The sequence below is a fragment of the Anastrepha ludens genome, chromosome 2 (assembly GCF_028408465.1).
Source record: "Anastrepha ludens isolate Willacy chromosome 2, idAnaLude1.1, whole genome shotgun sequence".
NCBI classification, from domain to species: Eukaryota; Metazoa; Arthropoda; class Insecta; order Diptera; family Tephritidae; genus Anastrepha; species Anastrepha ludens.
Genome location: NC_071498.1, coordinates 160654508 through 160673143, shown reverse-complemented (window position 1 = coordinate 160673143; position 18636 = coordinate 160654508). Strand labels below are relative to the sequence as shown.

Below are 18636 nucleotides of genomic sequence, written 5' to 3'. Positions count from 1 at the left end.
CGTAGGATTTTCCATTTCAGTGTTTCCAGGTAGGTTTTAACGGGTTTGGCAACGTGAGGCCGAGCGTTGAAGTCGATGCTGATCCCCAGTGATGGTTACGCTTGGTTTTAACAGTTCATAATAAATGACACCAACACGGCCGAGGCGACGACGTAGAAGCATGACCGGATCCTCATTGAGCAATGGCACGGATCCTCATTGAGCAATGCCTCCAATTCAGCGTCTTCGAAGGTTTTTGGACTTCCTTCAACATTAAAACAACCGTCCTTGAAGCGACGGAACCAATCTCGGCACGTTGTTTCACTTCAAGCAGCATCGCTCTCGATGCGCTTCAGACGCCTTTTCTCGAATGAAAGAGGAAAATCAACACTTCTCACTCGAATTTTGTTTTTAACCATAGCAGATTGGACAAACCTGGCAATCTATCCTCCTTGGCTTAACAAAATCCTGCATTAATTGATACAGGATTCAAAAAAGAGTCAGGCAAACTGCCCCCTGGTGTCGCTTAGTATAGAGAAACGCAATCGTTGGGTGCATTATTATTATTTATTACTAAAAAACCAAGAATTTTTCAACTAAATGCAGATGTAAAAATTAAATTGGGTATTAAAAAGAAGTTTTCCTCATCTAAAAACTCTCGCTTGACAAACTGCATATGGTTTTAAGTGAAATTGCATTGATCACTCGGGTAAATTAACGTCAGGCATTGAAAAAAAAAATCCACAACTATCAACTTATAAATGACAATAAAAAAAACCAATACGTGTACAATAAAATAATATAAAAAAATAATCACCATAAATAAACAACTATTAAAATATCCCCTCATCAACTAGAGAAAATAACATTCAAGGCTTTATTTTTGTATTTTTTAATATGCCTTCATTACGATATCCGATTGCCTTCAAACAGCAGCTTTTACAGCAAAGCAGCACCAGTGTCCGCTTGCCTTCATGAAGCACAGAGCACAACGAATGAGACACTAAGCCGCTTAATTAAATCCTGTTTGTAATGCGCCACATTAAAGGACCATAAATTATGTGCAAACAAACAATTTGAGGGTATTAAAAAGACGATTTTAAAATACTTATAATATATTTACGTTGTGTACTACCTCAATACAAGGTGTTCCGCAAGAGCATACAGACTATTGCCGAGAAGCCAACTATTCTCCGAAGTATAGCGTTTTAGTGTGGATTTTGAAGGACGCTGGCACAATTTGTTCGAAAGTGATTGTGGAGCCGCCATTTCGGTTACCGCATCTTGGTTACCCGCTTGGTTAGTTAGGTTGGAATAGTTGCCTAAGGAAAGAGCACACTTGGACGAAGATAAACGGATTCCGCCTTTGTGATACCATTATGAAGAAGATGAGGTGAAAGAGTGGTAGGATGGGTAGGAGAATGTGTTTAGAGTGTGTGGATTATGAACGATGACTGTGCTATGTTTGCGTAATTTTTAATCAGATTTTTAATGTCGACGCCAGCTATATCAGCGGGCATAGCAAAGAAGTAAGAGCCAAAATGCCTAGATCTTAACCCCGCCAGAGCAAGGCAGCCAAGGAGAAGATGCTGAGATGAATCCACCTCATCCTCCATACACCCAACGCAAAAAGGACTCGAGATAATTGCAAGTCCCACAGCATGCATTCCTCGAGCTAACCTCAGAACGCCTGATCCACACGTTCCAGAAGGGTTTCGCGGCCTTACAAGTTGGTGTACTTACGCAACGTTTGCTGAGTTGGCGCGAAGCCCATATTTCCAGGATCAGAGCGCAAGTAGTCAGGGGGATCCTAATTCTCTCCTCTCGCGGGGAAATTACCTCACATATCCCTTGTCTGGCCAGCTCATCCGCCTCACAGTTTCCCGCAATGTCGCTGTGATCAGGAACCCAGATGAGGCTTATGTCAAAGAATTCGGACGCAGTCGAAAGTGAGACCAGGCATTCTCTGACCAGTTTCGGATGCACCGACACTGACCCGAGGGCCCATATTGCCGTTTGGCTGTCGGAGTAAATATTTACTTCCTTGATTGTTAGTACTCATGTGATCAGCCAATCAGCTGCCTCCTTGATTGCGGCTAGCTCTGCTTGGAACACACTGCAGTGGTCCGGTAAGCTGAATTTGAGTCTGTAGGGGAGCTCCTCGTAAAACTCTTTCGCCAACCTTCCCTCCCAACTTCGATCCATCCGTACCAGTTCAAGAGGCTCTGCTCCCCAATTCTAGCCCCCGTCCACTCTGCCCTTGATCGAATATGAGTGGAGAAAGTTCCGGTTAGACCACTGATCTGTTGACAAGGGGATGCACTCTAAGTTTCTAAGGATGCTTTAGTGCCCATAAGTGAGGTTACCCCCTTAATATGGGCTGAAATTAAAGATATGACATTGCACGATCTGTGGCTTGAATATTGATAGGTGCACTGCATAGCACAGCTCATTAGCCGAACTCTTCGTTTGTGTAATAAATTCAGTAATTGTGTTGTCAGTCACCTCGGAGCTAACTTGGCCTCATTTTATTTTTTTTGTTTGTGGATTGTGCTCCCACGCGGAACAATAGGAATTAATATTAAACTTAATACTAAATAATTTTATTAAATATTATGCGGGTGATGCAGGAGCTACCTAGACTCCCAAAGTGACTATTGCTCGAGTAACACATGAAATGCAGTGAAAATCTATCAATAAAGTCTTAGAAAATTTACTTGGTGGAATGCGCTATTGAGAAGTCAGTTGAAGCAGTCAAATTAATGAAATTGTTTCACTAAATTATGAATACAATGAGTGAGATTTTTGAAGAAATGAACCTCATAAAAAGTTGCATAAAACTTCTTTAGATGATTCCAACTTCCACGTTTCGCATGATTCACCCAAAAGAAGAAGACCAAAAATGTACGGAAATGTAAAGCCACTTCCGGTATACACCACCACTAGACCAGCAACGGAACAAAAACATTAAGATGTTATGTGCTTGCTACCATACAACCCTCTGGCACTCTCTAAGTAGCACTAAAGTGTCAACTGGTTGATGTAATTTGGAAGATTGATGGGATTTACATAGATTAGCCACGTTCCATGCTATCGAGGAAGGGAGCACCTAGCTATCTTTATCATCTGGCTGCCAAACCGGGACATTTATAGAGAAAGTGCTTAATAGTCTCCTTCTTTGAAAAATCCCCACAGCTTCTGCAATGTGAATTTAATGGTAAGCCTAACTTTTCTGCGTGTGTACCGACCGTCCAATGGCTGGTAAGCGCGTGGAGTCCAAAGGACTTTCTGATTCCTCCGTTTATTGTACTGGGGTCAGAGGGTTTCGAAACAGCACATAAAGAAATGGAGCTCCATCTTTTCTGCGATTTGCTGAGAAAAAAATTGTGCAATTTCCCTTAACAACAATCAGAGGATGCTGAGGATGAGGCTAGGAGGTCTCTGATACCAATTCAATCCCCTTCCTGGCAAGTTCTTCAGCAATTTCATTTCCCTCTATACGCCTATGTCCTGGAACTCAGATCAGGGAAATGTTACTTGCACACCCGCGAGATTTGGTCTACCTCTTACAAGAGGTGATCAGTTTGGATCTCAAGAAATTCGGTCTCCTTCTTACAAGAGTTGACCAGTTTGGATCTCAAAAGATTTGGTATCCTTCTTACAAGAGTTGACGAGTTTGGATCTGCACCATGGCGTCGTCAGATCCTAGGTCGCGGCTTGACTATCGGAGAATGGGTTAATATCTCCCTGCTGCCCCGTTCACTAAGCATCCCAAAGACTTGCAGGCAGAAGCCTGAAAAACACTAGCAGTATTCGGCAGTGAGAGAGAGATATGGATAAATTGACTGATTTAGAGAAAACCCCTGCTCCGACTCTCGTTTCCATCTTAGAGCCATCAGTGAAGGCAGATGTAGCAGCCTCGGTACAGATTTTCCCCTCGTTCCAATCCTGCCTACTTGGATAGATTGCCCCAGCACGACCCTCAAACTCCAGTTTGCGGATGGAGAGATCTGTGCGAAGTTTAGAGAAATGCGACCTTAACTGCCCAAAAATGCTGTCCAAATCCCTTGAGAAATTTCCTCCAGAGGCCAACCTCCTTCAACCTGATTGCACTTTGATTTGCACAAATAACGTAAAAGTCGATGGGAAGTAAGTTCAAGACGTCATTTAGGGCATCAGTAGGACAAGTTCTACTTGCTCCGATGTTGCCATTGCATACAGTCCTTTACACGCTCCCCAGTTTAGTGATATTATAGCCCTTCCGAAGAGACTCCCACCAAACCAGACATCCATACGTTAAAATTGGCGGAAAAACTACGTTGCACATCCACAGCACACCTGTGGCCTGAGTCCCCATTTTTTGCCGAACATAGATTTGCAGAAAGCTATACTGGCCGTCTTTACCCGAATTTCAATGTGTAACTTCCAATGGAGTTTGGAGTGAAGAATCACTCCAAGATAAGATTTATTAAGTCTCAACGACTTAGATGGCTGGGACATGTGGCTAGAATGCCAAGGGAGCGATCAACGAGAAAGGCATTAGATCTTCGCCCAATTGGAGAAAGAAAAAGGGGACGCCCGAGGAAAAGGTAGCTAGAAGATGTGGAAGCTGATCTTAGGAAATTGCGCGTGCAATGTTGGAGCGAAATGGCTGTAAATCGAGATCAATGGCAAGATGCTGTGAAGGAAGCAATGGTTCACCAAGGACTGTGACGCTAAGAAGAAGAAGCAGAACACTCCAAGATACTTAACTTCCGATACCATTAGGGCCAAGTTATTTATCATTTAAAACTAACACCAAATTTCATATTCATAATAAAATTTTGGTTAATCAAGACTAGAAAAATTCTAAATAAAATGGTCGCATTATGTAAAAATATTTTTAAATTCGTTTAAATGCCATTCATATCTCGAAACAAGAAGTACATGGCTTTATCCGCTTTCATAATTCTAGGCACATATTTATTGTTTTCATAAAAACCTAATATACAAAAATTATGGGTTCATCACTTCATTCCCACCTCTTTAATATGTCCTTTCTTTTATGACACCCTGTATGTACCATATTTTCGATGCGATGTGTACGCATTTCCAGCAATCCACCTATTTCGTATGTTTTTGTAGGTGCTTAACTGCTGTTCTCTTTATTCAATTTCATTATTTATTATTATTTTTGTTTATTATTTCCGTTTCAGAAAACACCGATGGGAAACGTTTGCAACGCCTAAATGAGCGTCAGAGCGCTTTCAATGCCAAATATAAGAAGACTATTGAACAGCAACAGCAACAACAACAGCAGCAGCAGAAACAACAAATGCAACAACAATTAATGTACAAGGACAACAGCAATAGCAACAATATTTTGGGCAATTCGAACGACAATTTGGACAACACTTTGAACAGCAACAATTTTAATGCTATTATGGATGTAAGTATAACGGAATATAAAACGAATATGTAGATTATTATTGTTATTATTGTGAATGGTTTTGTGAAGTGAGTATTTGTGCACTTAAATGAGGCAAAGCCGCCTATGATGATTTACAATGGTGCCGAAATACGCGTCCTATTGTTGTCCAAGCAGGTTAATATGGACGCTGATGCGATGTGAGGATGCGAATGCCGGGCATCACACAATAGGATGTCACATTGGGCACTTTACTGCCCGAGATATTTGAAGCGGAGCTGTTAAATAATGATTATTAAATAATGATGAATAATAAGTTAAATGCCAAGGATTAGTTGTAGGTTGGGGAAAAGGAAATTCACTATTTTATCTCTATTTAAATGGCTGTACTGATCGATATCTCGTAAAGCAGCGATCCAAAAATTAATGTTTTGCTTGTTGTCAAGGTGACTTTTACACTAAAAAAACTAACGGGTGATTTTTTAGTTATTATCTTTTTAAACAGTTGGTTTAAACAGCTGACGCATGCTTCGTGTTTTGTTTCACTGTCAAACATCTTCAGTTTGGTCTATAATTTAACCACGAATCGTCTTACAAATGAACAACGCTTGCAAATCATTGAATTTTATTATAAAAACGCGTGTTCTGTTAAGAAAGTTTATCGCGCGCTTCTTCCATTTTATGGTCAGTTTAATCGACCCACTGACGCAGCTATTCGACATTTGGTCTATTGGACATCAAACCACCAACACGCTTACGTAGAGTGCGAACTGAAGAATGATATCTAACTTTTTTTTGCCCAAAATGCAAGAACTTGACTTGCATGACATGTGGTTTCAGCAAGACGGGGCCACATGCCACACAGCACGCGTAACAATGGACTTGTTGAGAGACGAGTTCGGTGAACATTTTATTTCACGTTCGGGATCTGCCAATTGGCCACCCAGATCGAGCGATATAACACCTTTAGATTATTTTTTGTGGAGCTATGTTAAAGCTCATGTCTATTCAGTCAAGCCTGCTTCAATTAACGCATTGGAAGACAACAATAAAGCATTTATTTGTGAGATACCGGCCGAAACATTGGAAAGAGAATGCCAAAATTGGGCTAAGCGGATGGACCATTTGAAGCGCAGTCGCGGTCAACAATTGCATGAAATAATCTTCAAACATTAAATTATATGGACTGTACTATCGATTTAAATAAAAATGTCATGCATTTTTCTGAATTTTACGTGTGTTTTTTGAACAACTTTCCTGTAGCTCTTAAAAAATCACCCTTTTCTTTGCTGTTTTTGTTTGTTCCATTCAGTTGTGAGTTACAGGGTGTCAATAATGAAAGTCAACAAAGAAAGAATTCGGTACATTTTACAGTCTCTCTTTGATAAAGGCGAAAATGCAAGGCAGACCGCCGAAATTGTGAATGCTGTTTATGGTGCTAGTACTGCAACTGGGAATTACGAGCAATTTTGGTTTCGTCGATTCCGTTCAGGCTTTTTGATGTTAAAGAAAATGTCGATAATGCCGAAAATATCGATCAAATCACAGAAATAATCGTTGACGGATCGAAATAAAGTTGACGGATTGTTAGTCGTCTTAGCACCGCCTAGAGGTTGAAGATCGATCATAAAACAGTGTTAAACTATTTTTGCAAAAAATTTGGATTTATTTTTTCCCAAACTAATATTATAAGCTTTAGAATTTTTATTCAAAATTCATAAAGAAAAACAAGGTGCCTTTAATAGAATTTCGCGATAATACCAAGAAACTGCGATGTTTTCCCAATCAAGACATTTTCTTTAAAAGTGAAGTCGTAAAAATAATTCCAATAATGAAAAATAATCACACATAATCAAAAGTAATCAGAAAATCATCCCTATATATTTATGGTTGATTGATTTTGATTCCTTTGACGTGAAAAGTAATAAAAAAATACTAAAAAATAATCCATATATATAATTTTTTTAATTACTTTTGATTATATCTGATTCTATATGTTAATGGTAAAAGATCATAATCCTTTTGAAGTGAAACTTCTTGGGCGTCGATGGACGAGCGAGAATGTAGAGTAAAATTTCAAGGCCATGCAACGTTTTAGGCATTTTCGTTCCGCGAGACAGAAAAAAGATATAACGTAGAGGAAAGAGAGAGAGGGGGAGAGAGGTATACCTTATATATATCTTAGATACACCTTAGGATATTTTTCCTGAGTTTTTCTTTGTGGTTGCTAATTTCTAGTGAGAAATAACACTGCCTACTTTTTGGCGCTTATTTCCGTTTCCTGGCCAGTGCTTGTGCGTACTATAAAGTGCTATCCATTGCTGCGGTCCTGAAATCGCTGCGTTTGTGCGGGTGATAAACGTTAGGAGTAGAGCGCGTTGTTGCCACAGTTTGTGTCCGGCGTTTACCCACACCGGTCGACCCTTCTCCGTTTTTTGTAAATTTTGTCTATTTGTATTCTCTGCAAATGTTGTGAATTTATTTAGATATATATTTTTTCTCTCTCTCTCTCCCTCATTCAAGTCATAAACACATAATCAAACACAATCCAGAAACATGATTTGATTATTTTTGGATTACTTTTGATTATTTATGTTGATGGTAAAAGATTTTTTTTTTTTTTTTTATTCATGTTGACTATGAAAACGGATTAATATAATCAAAAGTAATGGAAAAGTAATCCAAAAAATCTATTTGATTACTTTTTAATTACTTTTGATAATTTTTTAATTACTTTTGATTATATCTGATTACACAGGCCGACAAAATTTAACCAACATTCAGACCCAGAAACCAGACTATATATTTCCGAAGGTTCATGATGCGCTGAATCCAAATCTGGCCTCAGAATTGCTCTATTAGTTTGAGTTTTCGAGATATCCTAACCTAAAAGTGCAAAAAACCCCATTTTTGCCCATATTTGAGGTTATGTAGCCTTGCAGATGTTTTCTTTCACCAAAATTAAAGGATGGCATCTTTAAATACAAGCCTTCTTTTTTCAAATGGCGTTTTGTTTGCTCAAATATCATTTTTTTTCGCAGAGATATCGCATTTTGAAATTTTCATGTTTCGAAATTTTCCTACACCTGAAAATCGATTAAGATAACATAGACATGATATATTCGATTACTAATTTTCTTGAATTGAGTCTTATTTTTCTTAAAATTTTGTCTCACACCATAAGTGTGCTGACTCACCACATAATTTTGAAAACGTATTAATATAATCAAAAGTAATTAAAACAACAATCAAAAGTAATCCAGAAATATAATTTGATTATTGATTATAATTGATTCGAGCCGCTAGATTTCAAGATTTCATGCTCTACACTCTGCCTCCTTACAAATCGGTCGAGGCATCGCTACGTACATTATAAAGAAAACGGAAAAAAATAAAATGTAAAAAAACAGAAAACAAAATTTCTACCAAAAAATATAAATTATTTTCGAAAACAAAAAATTGGACTTCTCTAAAAAAATTTGAACAAAAACTAAAAAAATTTTTTCTAAACCTTTTTTAAAACACTTGAATTTTTTGCCTAAAAATTAAAAAAATTTATCATAAAAAATTAAGAAAAAACTACTTTTTGAATTGAAAAACCTAACCTATCATATTTCTTAAAAACTGCTAAGTAAATTAGTAACGACATGCAAAAAAACTGAAAAGCAAAGAAAAGAAAACAAAATTTCTAACAAAAAATATGAACTTTGTGCATTGAATTTTTTTTCTTGAAATTGAAGATTATATTAAAAAAAAAATGTATCCTATAAAATTAATAGGTCTATTTATAAGTTCGTGCGGTTTTACAACAGATGGCGTAACTTGATTATTATTCCATCGATCCACATTTCCAAACATTCATTGGAGAGCTACTGTCGTAAGGCACAAACGTCAGTATAAGTTTTTTATTTGAAGCGTAAACAACAATATTTTTACCACACTTGAAAATGTCGAATTTCGTGCCAAATAATGTGTTTTTGCGGGGAATTCTTCTTCATTATTTTAATATGAAGAAAAAAGCAGCCGAAAGTCATCGTATCTTGGTGGAAGTTTATGGTGAGCATGCTCTATCTGAGCGAACGTGCCAGAAGTGGTTTGCACGCTTTAAAAGTGGTGATTTTGGCTTGGAAGACGAAGAACGCGAGGGTGCGCCGCCAAAGTTCATGGATACCGAATTGGAGGAATTGCTCGATCAAGATCCGGCTCAAACGCAAGAAGATGTCCTACCCCACCCGCCGTATAGTCCAGACCTTGCGCCATCCGATTACTATCTCTTCCGATCGATGCAACATGGCCTGGCTGACCAGCACTTCCGTAATTACGATGAAGTCAAAAAATGGATCGATTCGTGGATTGCGGCAAAACCGACCGAATTTTTCACAAAGGGAATCCGTGAATTGCCAGAAAGATGGGAAAAAGTAGTAGTAAGCGATGGACAATATTTTGAATATTAAATTTGTAACCATTTTACGTCAATAAAGTTTCAAATTTCGAAAAAATTTTTAATTGCCCAACAATATTTAGAAAAAATCTGCCTAAATTAGTAAGAAAATGCCAAAGAAATGGAAAACAAAAATGACAAACAAAGTGTTTGCCACAAAAATGTTTACCAAAAATTTTGTAGCAAAAAATTTTCAGAAAAACTAATTTTACGAAAAAAGCCCAAAAAAATTTTGCGAAAAATTAAAAAAAAAATAAGTAAAAAACTAAACTAAAAAAAGCTAAATGAATTTTTAACAACAATTTTGTGGTAAAAAATAAAAAAATCTTAAGAATTTTTAACAAAAAAAATTAAAATTTAGCCTTAATATTAAAGAAGTAAAAAAATATTTATCCTCAAGAATTAAAAAAAAAAAATTTAAATTGTTGAAAAGAATCTAATATTTTTCTTTAAAAACAACACAAAACAAATATTTTCAACGATGAATATCCATATGTAAAAATTTGTTTTTCCTTTTTTTTGGAATTTTTCTGGTTAGTATACTCAAGCCTTCCGCCCTATGCCTCGACTAGGAGAGATAGCAGGTGCAGAGAAAATTTTTTTTAATAGTCGTTCTTTAGTTCTTCTTAAATATGTCATCTAAAAGTTCTTATTAAAACTGACATCAAATAGTTTATTACTGTCAAGGCATATAAAAATAACAAGGAAAAAAAATATGTTACTCAAGCCTGCAAGTAAACCAATTTTTAGAAAATTTTACGAGTAAATTGTAATCTGAATTTAATTGTTTTGATTTGAAGACGCAGCTAACCCGTACTTCGGCGAGGTAAACTGGCGACATTAAATTATATGAAAGCTAGCCTTAAGGCTACCATAAATCTCATGCACTTTCTATGTATGTGTGCAAATTATTCGCAAACCTAACAACCGTCAAACACCCCCATACAAAGTTGTCGCGTACATTTAAACGAGGTACAGTTTGTCAAGGAAGTGTTTTGACATCCACAAATCTAACGAGATTCAGAAATATTGCTTTAGAAAATATGTATTTTGTCATGGTTTTCTTTCAATCTTTCAAATAAATAATTTATAAGCGAATGGTAGAAAATACAGTTCTTCCATTTAAAAATAACACAAAAATAAAAAGCAAAAACAATATACACTTCGAACACAGCTGTTAATGAAATCTTCTTCTTCTTCTTAGCGTGATAAACGGTTCACTAGACAGGACTAGTTTATCGGCGCGGCAGCCCTTAACCATGAAAAACCCGAGTCATTCCGGTAACGTAAAACCGGCTGCCATGGAAATGCGTCACTGTCCTTGGTGAATCATTGCTTCATTCGCAACCAAGCTTTAAGTTATATGATTTAAAAAATCAAATGTACAGCAGCCCTTTATATGTTTATCCGGAGCATCTATGTTATAATACCTTGTACACTGCTTCTCATAGAATGAACAAATTTTTGAGCATCATAGTCCTGACGTATCCAGTGTCATTCCTCTAAAAGAAAGTTTTTGAGCTTTGCTCAACATTTTGAATATTTCTTCGCAATTTTTTTCTTCAAATATGCTGACAAATTTTCTATAAAATTAATACCTGGGCTTTGTGCTGGTGTTTCCAATGCTTGACTGCAATTATAAGAAGCCACCCACATTCGGATCGTTGTTCTGGTAGAATTGAAACTGAGGTTTGTTGTCAACAACGAAGCCAAATTTTGTTACACTATTTGTCAAAAGGCATCACAGAATATTCAAATATAGCCGTACGTCCATATTAAATTCTATAAACAGCAAATCACTCAATCCCTTACTGGATATGCCTCCCCACACCATCACTGAAAGCTTAACAAATTTCATTGTTCGATAATATTCCGCCTTGCCAGTGCTTCTAATGGCTGCCTCCACAACCTATGGGGGCCCACGTTGTATTACAACAGGAACTTAGTCTCATCGCTGAATATCCCATCAATCTAATAGATATCTGGTTGAGCTGGGTACGATTATCTTTACCTTGGAAAGATAACTGATTTTCAATTTGCTGTGAAGAGTGCAAAGACTTCTTCTGGCACCTCGTGAAGTATAATTGTGTTTTTGCAAAACCTATCGGTCTGTTTCATGAGAAATTTCGACCCTACACTCATCTCTAATCTCACAAGCGAGATTTCTTGTCGAAATCTTTGGGTTTGCGGATACTGTGTTCAACAAAATACATTCGGCGCGGTTAGATATTTTCCGTGGTCCTCCACTTGCAGATTTTAACTTCCGCCTGTTCTCATTTTCGCACGATTTTTTATGGTATAAATATATTAGTTTGTCGGGTTAAATAAAATATTTCTAATGACTGTCGCACACCTTTTGGACCAATTAGTGTTTTCGATCAGTACTCGATCAGGCCTCGTTGTTCCCGTTCACGTAGAAACACCACTTTTGAAGCTGTTATTTACCCCGCAGAAAGGTTTAGGACCTATAAAGGTTGCAAACACCTTTTTCGCTTAAATGTTCGCAATTTTATTTCCTTCGAGCCACTCATGTCTCGGTACCTAAAACAAAGTATCAAAGTTTCTTGATGCTAGAGTTTCGAGAATTTTAAGACATTCCCAGACTAACTTTAATTGGAATGTGAAGCTATCTAGCGGTTTTAGAGCTTGACTGTCAGAGGGAATGTTGATATAGGCACAGCGCGTGCTTCTACGCGTGGCACATACCTCTAAGTCGTGGACCTCCGCCTGAAAAATGTCGTTTTCCCAATTGCAATTGCCTTCTTCCAGCCCCGGCACTGCCGTCTTCCATTTGAGGCCCATCAGTCAACCGCAACTGTGCACCCTGTCTTAAAGATATTTCATTATTTCTCCACGCTGAACGACCACTGATGCCAGCTTGAAATTCTTGGAGAATTCTTGTTTTCTTCCATCTTATCACAGGCCTACAGGCACGGAGAGTTCAGAATTGAGTCCCAGAGTTCTTACATGTCCGGTTAGATTGACTTCTTTAAGATGAAATAGACTAGGAAACCTTAAAATTGCACCAGCTGCCGACCGTTTGGCTACATGGTGGAGTGTAATGAGTCCAGTGACCATTCCTAAAGCCGTTGTGGGGCAAGTTCGCACTACTCCCGTTACGCTCAATCAGGATATTCTGTATACCTTGTTAAGTGTCATTTTTGTCATAATTTGGTCTACTTTAGGTCACCATACCAAAGAGGCGTATGTGATCATTGGTAGTATTATTGTCTTATAAGACCATGTCGTCATCTTTGGCCGCATACCTCATGTTTTACCGAGAAGAATTTAGCACACGTATGTTGCTTTCAAAGCTTCATTTGTGATGTACGATAAATGATTTTGCCAGTTCAAGGTTTCATCAAGGATTTCCTAGTTACTTCATATCTCCGGGTGGAGTTAAGTTTGCATCGCCTAGTTTTAGTGTCCCTAAGCCTAGCTTCCTTCTTCGGGTGAAGGGTACCACACATGTTCGGATTTATCGAATCTTACGCAATCTCGGCTATGGTAGAGTCAAACTTGCCTCTAACCGTAATAAGTAGATCGTCAGCAAAGCCCTAAGCTTCGTATCCGAGATCATAGAGATTTTGTAAATGTTCGTCGATGACCACTAGCCAAAGCAGCGGTGATACAACGTCTCCTCGGCGGCATCCTTTGGTTGACCTGACACATGATCTTTTCGATCCAGTTTCAAAGATTATTATCTTATTCTTCAACGTGTTGAGAACCCACGTTACGGTTAGTCTATCTAGTTCCTTCCCTACCATCCCTTGGAGCTCAATGGAGCTGAAAGAAGCATAACCAATAACCCCTGTAATATTAACCAATGTGCAGAGGGCAATTTCTTTACCCCATGAAATTCATGGAATCGGAGTTTCATATCTCCAAAACATCGATTTATCGCATTTTAACTGATCATTTGGACTTAGAAAAGGTCTGTGCACGTTTCATTCCGCACAAGTTAACTGAGGACCAAAAATTGCTCAGAATGCAACAATCGAAAGACCTCACTAAAAAGGCGAGAAAAGATGAGAACTTCCTTTACAACATTGTAACTGGTGATGCAACGAGGTGTTACGAACAAGAACCTGAAACTAAGCGGGAAAGTGCCGAATGGAAGGCCCCAGACGAGCCACCACCCAAGAAATCGCGTTGGGAGAAGTCCAAAATCAAGTCGCAGCTCATTTGTTTTTACGATTCCAAGGGAATCGTCCACAAGAAGTTCATGCCAACGGGCCAAACCGTCAATGCAATTTTCTGTCTTGACGTTTCGAAGTGTTTGTCGCATCGCATTCACGAGTTCCCACTGAATACCGCGTAAGAGGGAGCTGGCGCTTATTGCGTGAAAATGCACCACCTCATCGATACACTCTTGTGACTGATTTTTTGACTAAAATTGGCATTTCAACCATCAATCACTCACCGTATTCGCCTGACTTGGATCCCTGTGACTTCTTCCTATTCTATCTTGAAAATTGCATTTGTTCAAGAAAAGAAATCGTTTTGCATCCGTAGAGACCATCCAAAAGGCTTGTGCCGACATCCTGAAGGGCATTTCAGTCGATGACTTGAAACACTATTTCGCGTTTAGATCGCGCAAAACAGTGCATCGAGGCCAGTGGGGCCTATTTGGAATAAACGAACTCGAAGTTATTAGGACAAAGCTCCTGTTGTTTCTATTTTAATCCAGTTTTGTTTATTTTAGACTTCACCCTGTATATATGTAAGTTATTGCAATAATTTTGAAAGGCTCTCCAAATTCCATAAAAATCTATGGTTTAGTTAAAGAATTTGCTTATGTCAAATAAATTTTTACTTAAAGAACTTTTATTCTGTCAAAATATTTTCTTGACAAACTGTATACAACCTCCCTACTAGCCAGTCTATTCTGCATGCTGCCAGCCATTTGTAACCGAGAAATTTTATTACCGAAAATTATTACCACTCTAACGCACTGATAGCGTCGTCAACCGCGTGAAATACAACGAGTTCGCGGCGAAATGTCGTTGTTGCATATTTTAGGGAGCGCTATTGTCATTTCTGCTCTGTAATTTATGTGAAGCGAATTATTAGCAAAGTTTGTGGTTTTGTATTGAAAACTTGCTATTCACGCTGTAATAAGCACTTCAATTCACGGAAATAGGAAATATTTTGAAATTTTCAAATACAAGTGCGTAATTTATTTCCAAAATTTCCATCCAGCAACAAAAAACAAACATCAGAAATGGCTTTAACGGAATAATTTGGAAATACTAGGAAAACTCTTTAATATTTAACTAATGAGGTGAAATTACTAATGAGGCAAATTTTACATTATTTTGTTTTTAAATAAATGAACTTTTTTTTATTATTATGCTTAGATATTTAAATGAACGAATCAAAATTAATACAAATTAAAATATACTGAAAGAAAAATATACAACTTTACGGTCGTCTCTGAAAAATTGGTAGTTTATTTGAACAGCCTTTTTTATGCAAACAAAAAAATTGGGTATAAAAAAGAAGGGAATGTAAAATTTACTGCCACATGGTAGGTCAAAGGTTAGAAAAATATACCTGCTAATGGCTTACCGAAAATGCACATACAAAACACAAACAAAAAAATATAACGGATGGTAGGTGAGCTACAGCTGCTTTAGTCACGCCTAAAAGTTGAGTGTCCCTTTCGAAATACGCTCTGTGTACACAAATAAATATTGTTTTTATATTTTCAACTGAAAAGTTTTAGATATGTAGCTACGAGGTGTGTTCGAAAAGTACAAAGACTTAAAATATCGCAGGCAAAATACAGCCGCTGAAAAATTCTTAGGAACTACACCCAGTTTTCGCCATTTAAGACTTTTTCCAAATGAAATCATTTACATTTTTTTTTCGTATTGGGTTTTATTTTATAAATTTAAAATGTTTTCAACGTGTACCAGTCTTTTTATCTAATACAAACATCAATTTTTTACTTCATGCACAAAAGTTAGTATATATATATTAGGCCGGGTCGATTTGTGGGGAGGCAAAACAATCGCCCATTGCTCTGTGAAAATCATATTCTAGGGATCAAAATAAGAAACTTTGCCGAAGGAACCATACCTCTACGAGTAAAACGAATTCTGATGTCCCCCAATTTGGGTCGAACTTTTTAGTTTCTTTTCTCATGTAAAGGCCAAAAATGGTGATATTTTGAAATGATTGTATTGGGAACCCCCCAGGGGAGTTCCAGGGGGTGTGCCACTGGAATGGGTGGATCGGCCATCCAAAGTTAATGGGGGTCGGTCATACATTTTGACTAGATTGGAGCACTCTCAATGGGTCAAAGTGGGATTTTTCGTTCGACCCAAATTGGGGGACATCAGCATTCGTTTTAGAGGTATGGTTCCTTCGGCAAAGTTTCTTAGTTTGATCCCTAGAATACGATTTTTACAGAGCAATGAGCGATTTTTAAATCGATCCGCCCTAATATATATATAATTGGCGCGTACATCCTTTTTGGTTGTTTGGCCGATCTCCTCCTCCTATTTGTGGAGTGCGTCTTGATGCTGTTCCACAAATGGAGGGACCTACAGTTTTAAGCCGACTCCGAAAGGCAGATATTTTTCTGAGCAGCTTTTTCATGGCAGAAATACACTCGGAGGTTTGCCATTGCCTGCCGAGGGGCGACCGCTATTAAAAAAATGTTTTTATTAATTTGGTGTTTCACCGAGATTCGAACCAATGACCTCTCTGTGAATTCCGAATGGTAATCAAGCACCAACCCATTCGGCTACGGCGGCCGCCAACTCCTAAAATACTTAGGCTGAAAAGCCCATTGTACTCGAAGCTCTGTAAAGTAAAAGGGAAGATAGTCAAGGAGGAAAGTAGTGAAATAAGAGAAGGAAAAAGATAGGATAGAATAGAAAAATAGAGGAAGTTAGACCTTGGAGAATTTTCCAGATTCTTTGATAAATCTGAAAATATCCTCCAGTGTGGAAGAACGAATTTTACGTGTTCTTATGGCATCGGAGCCCAAAACTCGTAGCCGTGCTGAAACAAATGGAGGACACTAACAGAGAAAATGCTTAGTGCTATACGCCTTCTCTAAGCAAGACAGGTACATCCGGTCCTCAATGATTCGAATGGCGGTCATATGCTGTCCTGACCGAATGTCTTTTCTTCCAAGTTTTAGTAGAAACTTTGACAGTTTTCTGTTCGGGCTTGTCACAAACACTTTCCAGGTCTGCCGCATTCTAGACCGGACCATCCTTTATGTAAATTGCACACATAATCGCTGATCCATTTCATGATTCCTACAGAACTAGTTCCGATTATTGGCTCCGGTCCCTATGGTGTAACCGCTAATCAACAGTTGGCCCTGAACACTGCTGTATCCTGGAACCCATTTATGTACAAGGTTTTCTGTCTAGCAACAGAATTAAGCTTCTTCTTGCACTCTTGAACAATCTTTGGGGATCGCTTTGCGCTCTTCAGAGCCTTTAGTGCAGCCTGACTGTCACTGTTTCCGGCTCCATCTGCTCTCAATTATCCATTCGGCTACTTTCAGAATGTCAAAAATTTCCGTTTGGAAAACAGTTGCCATTCCTCCCATGGCGTAATGATATATGTTACTTTCGTTTAACTACCATTCGGCTCCGTAACCTATTTCATTCTTAAACCCATCGGTAAAGAAAATATCCATCAAACCTCTTTGAATGCACTATGGATTACTTCATTTGACATCAAATTTGCTTCTAAATAAAACTGTGGGTAGAAGGTTGTCTTTAGGTGCCGAAAACAATGGATACTGCTCAGATTAGTATCTTTAAGATCTGTGTTCCGAAATTCCGCATTCGTGCCAGATCATATGTATTTATGGTCTACATATTGCTTTTATTGCTTGTTATTTCTTAACATCCAAGGGGAACAAGTCGAGCATAGCGTTTAGGATATAGTCAGAAGTTGTACTTTGCAGCCTGTATAGTTGCTGGAGTGTGGACTTAACTATGGTCCATCGCTACCAAACCACAGAGGCATAAGTAAGGATTGGTCTTATAAGTGTTGTGTATATCCACAGGACCACAGAAGGTTTTAGACCCCAGGCTTTACCAAAGGCTGTACAGCATTGTTGAAAAATCCGTAATGCGCGGTCCACATTCAGCAAAACATGTGCCTCCCAAGGCAGTTTCTTATCCACGATATTCCACTTTTGTCAGCTGAGTGTCAGACCTTTCTGTCCTGGAATACTAAGCCAATTGAATTTCCATTTTATTGCGTACAAGACTAAGGTAGTTTTCTACGGATTGACGAAAAGACCTTGTCTCGTGCACCAGTTGCCCATTTTATCCAAATTTCTCTGCACTTTCATGCAAAGCCTTCTTAGAAATTTATCTGATGTTAGCGCACAGACATCGTCCGCATATGCTTGGACTTGACATCCGAACTACTGCATCTCCGTTAGCAGCGAGTCTACGACGAAGCACCACAACAGCGGAGAAAGAACACCCGCTTGGGGACATCCTTGTTTGGTCCTGACGGTAATTAGTTCGTGACTGTTCTCACCAGCGGTTAGTAGCATCTCAAAGAATGTATCCATTTCACATTTAATTCTCTGTTCTTCGGCAGAGGAACATATTAAGTCAAAAGTGATATTATCAAAAGCCCCATCACTGTCCACGAGCACGCCCATTATGCACTCGTCAGCTTGCTGCTCGGCTTCAATTTTGCTAACAAGGTGGATTCATGTGATTTTCCACTCTGGTGAGCATGTTGATTTCTACTAAGTGGACTTCTCGGCAATACCCTCACTCGAATTTGTTTCTCTACCACTCGTTCTAGACTTTTC

General features: G+C 38.3%; 1 protein-coding gene across 1 annotated transcript in view; it reads left to right on the top strand.

Annotated features, from left to right (window-relative positions):
* The window catches only part of LOC128855524 (proteoglycan Cow), a 122349-nt gene that overhangs the window by 69042 nt on the left and 34671 nt on the right, over positions 1–18636 (top strand). Inside the window, exon 7 of the mRNA XM_054090493.1 lies at positions 5175–5407. Coding sequence (XP_053946468.1) covers positions 5175–5407 — 233 coding nt within the window. The remainder of the gene's footprint in view (positions 1–5174; positions 5408–18636) is intronic.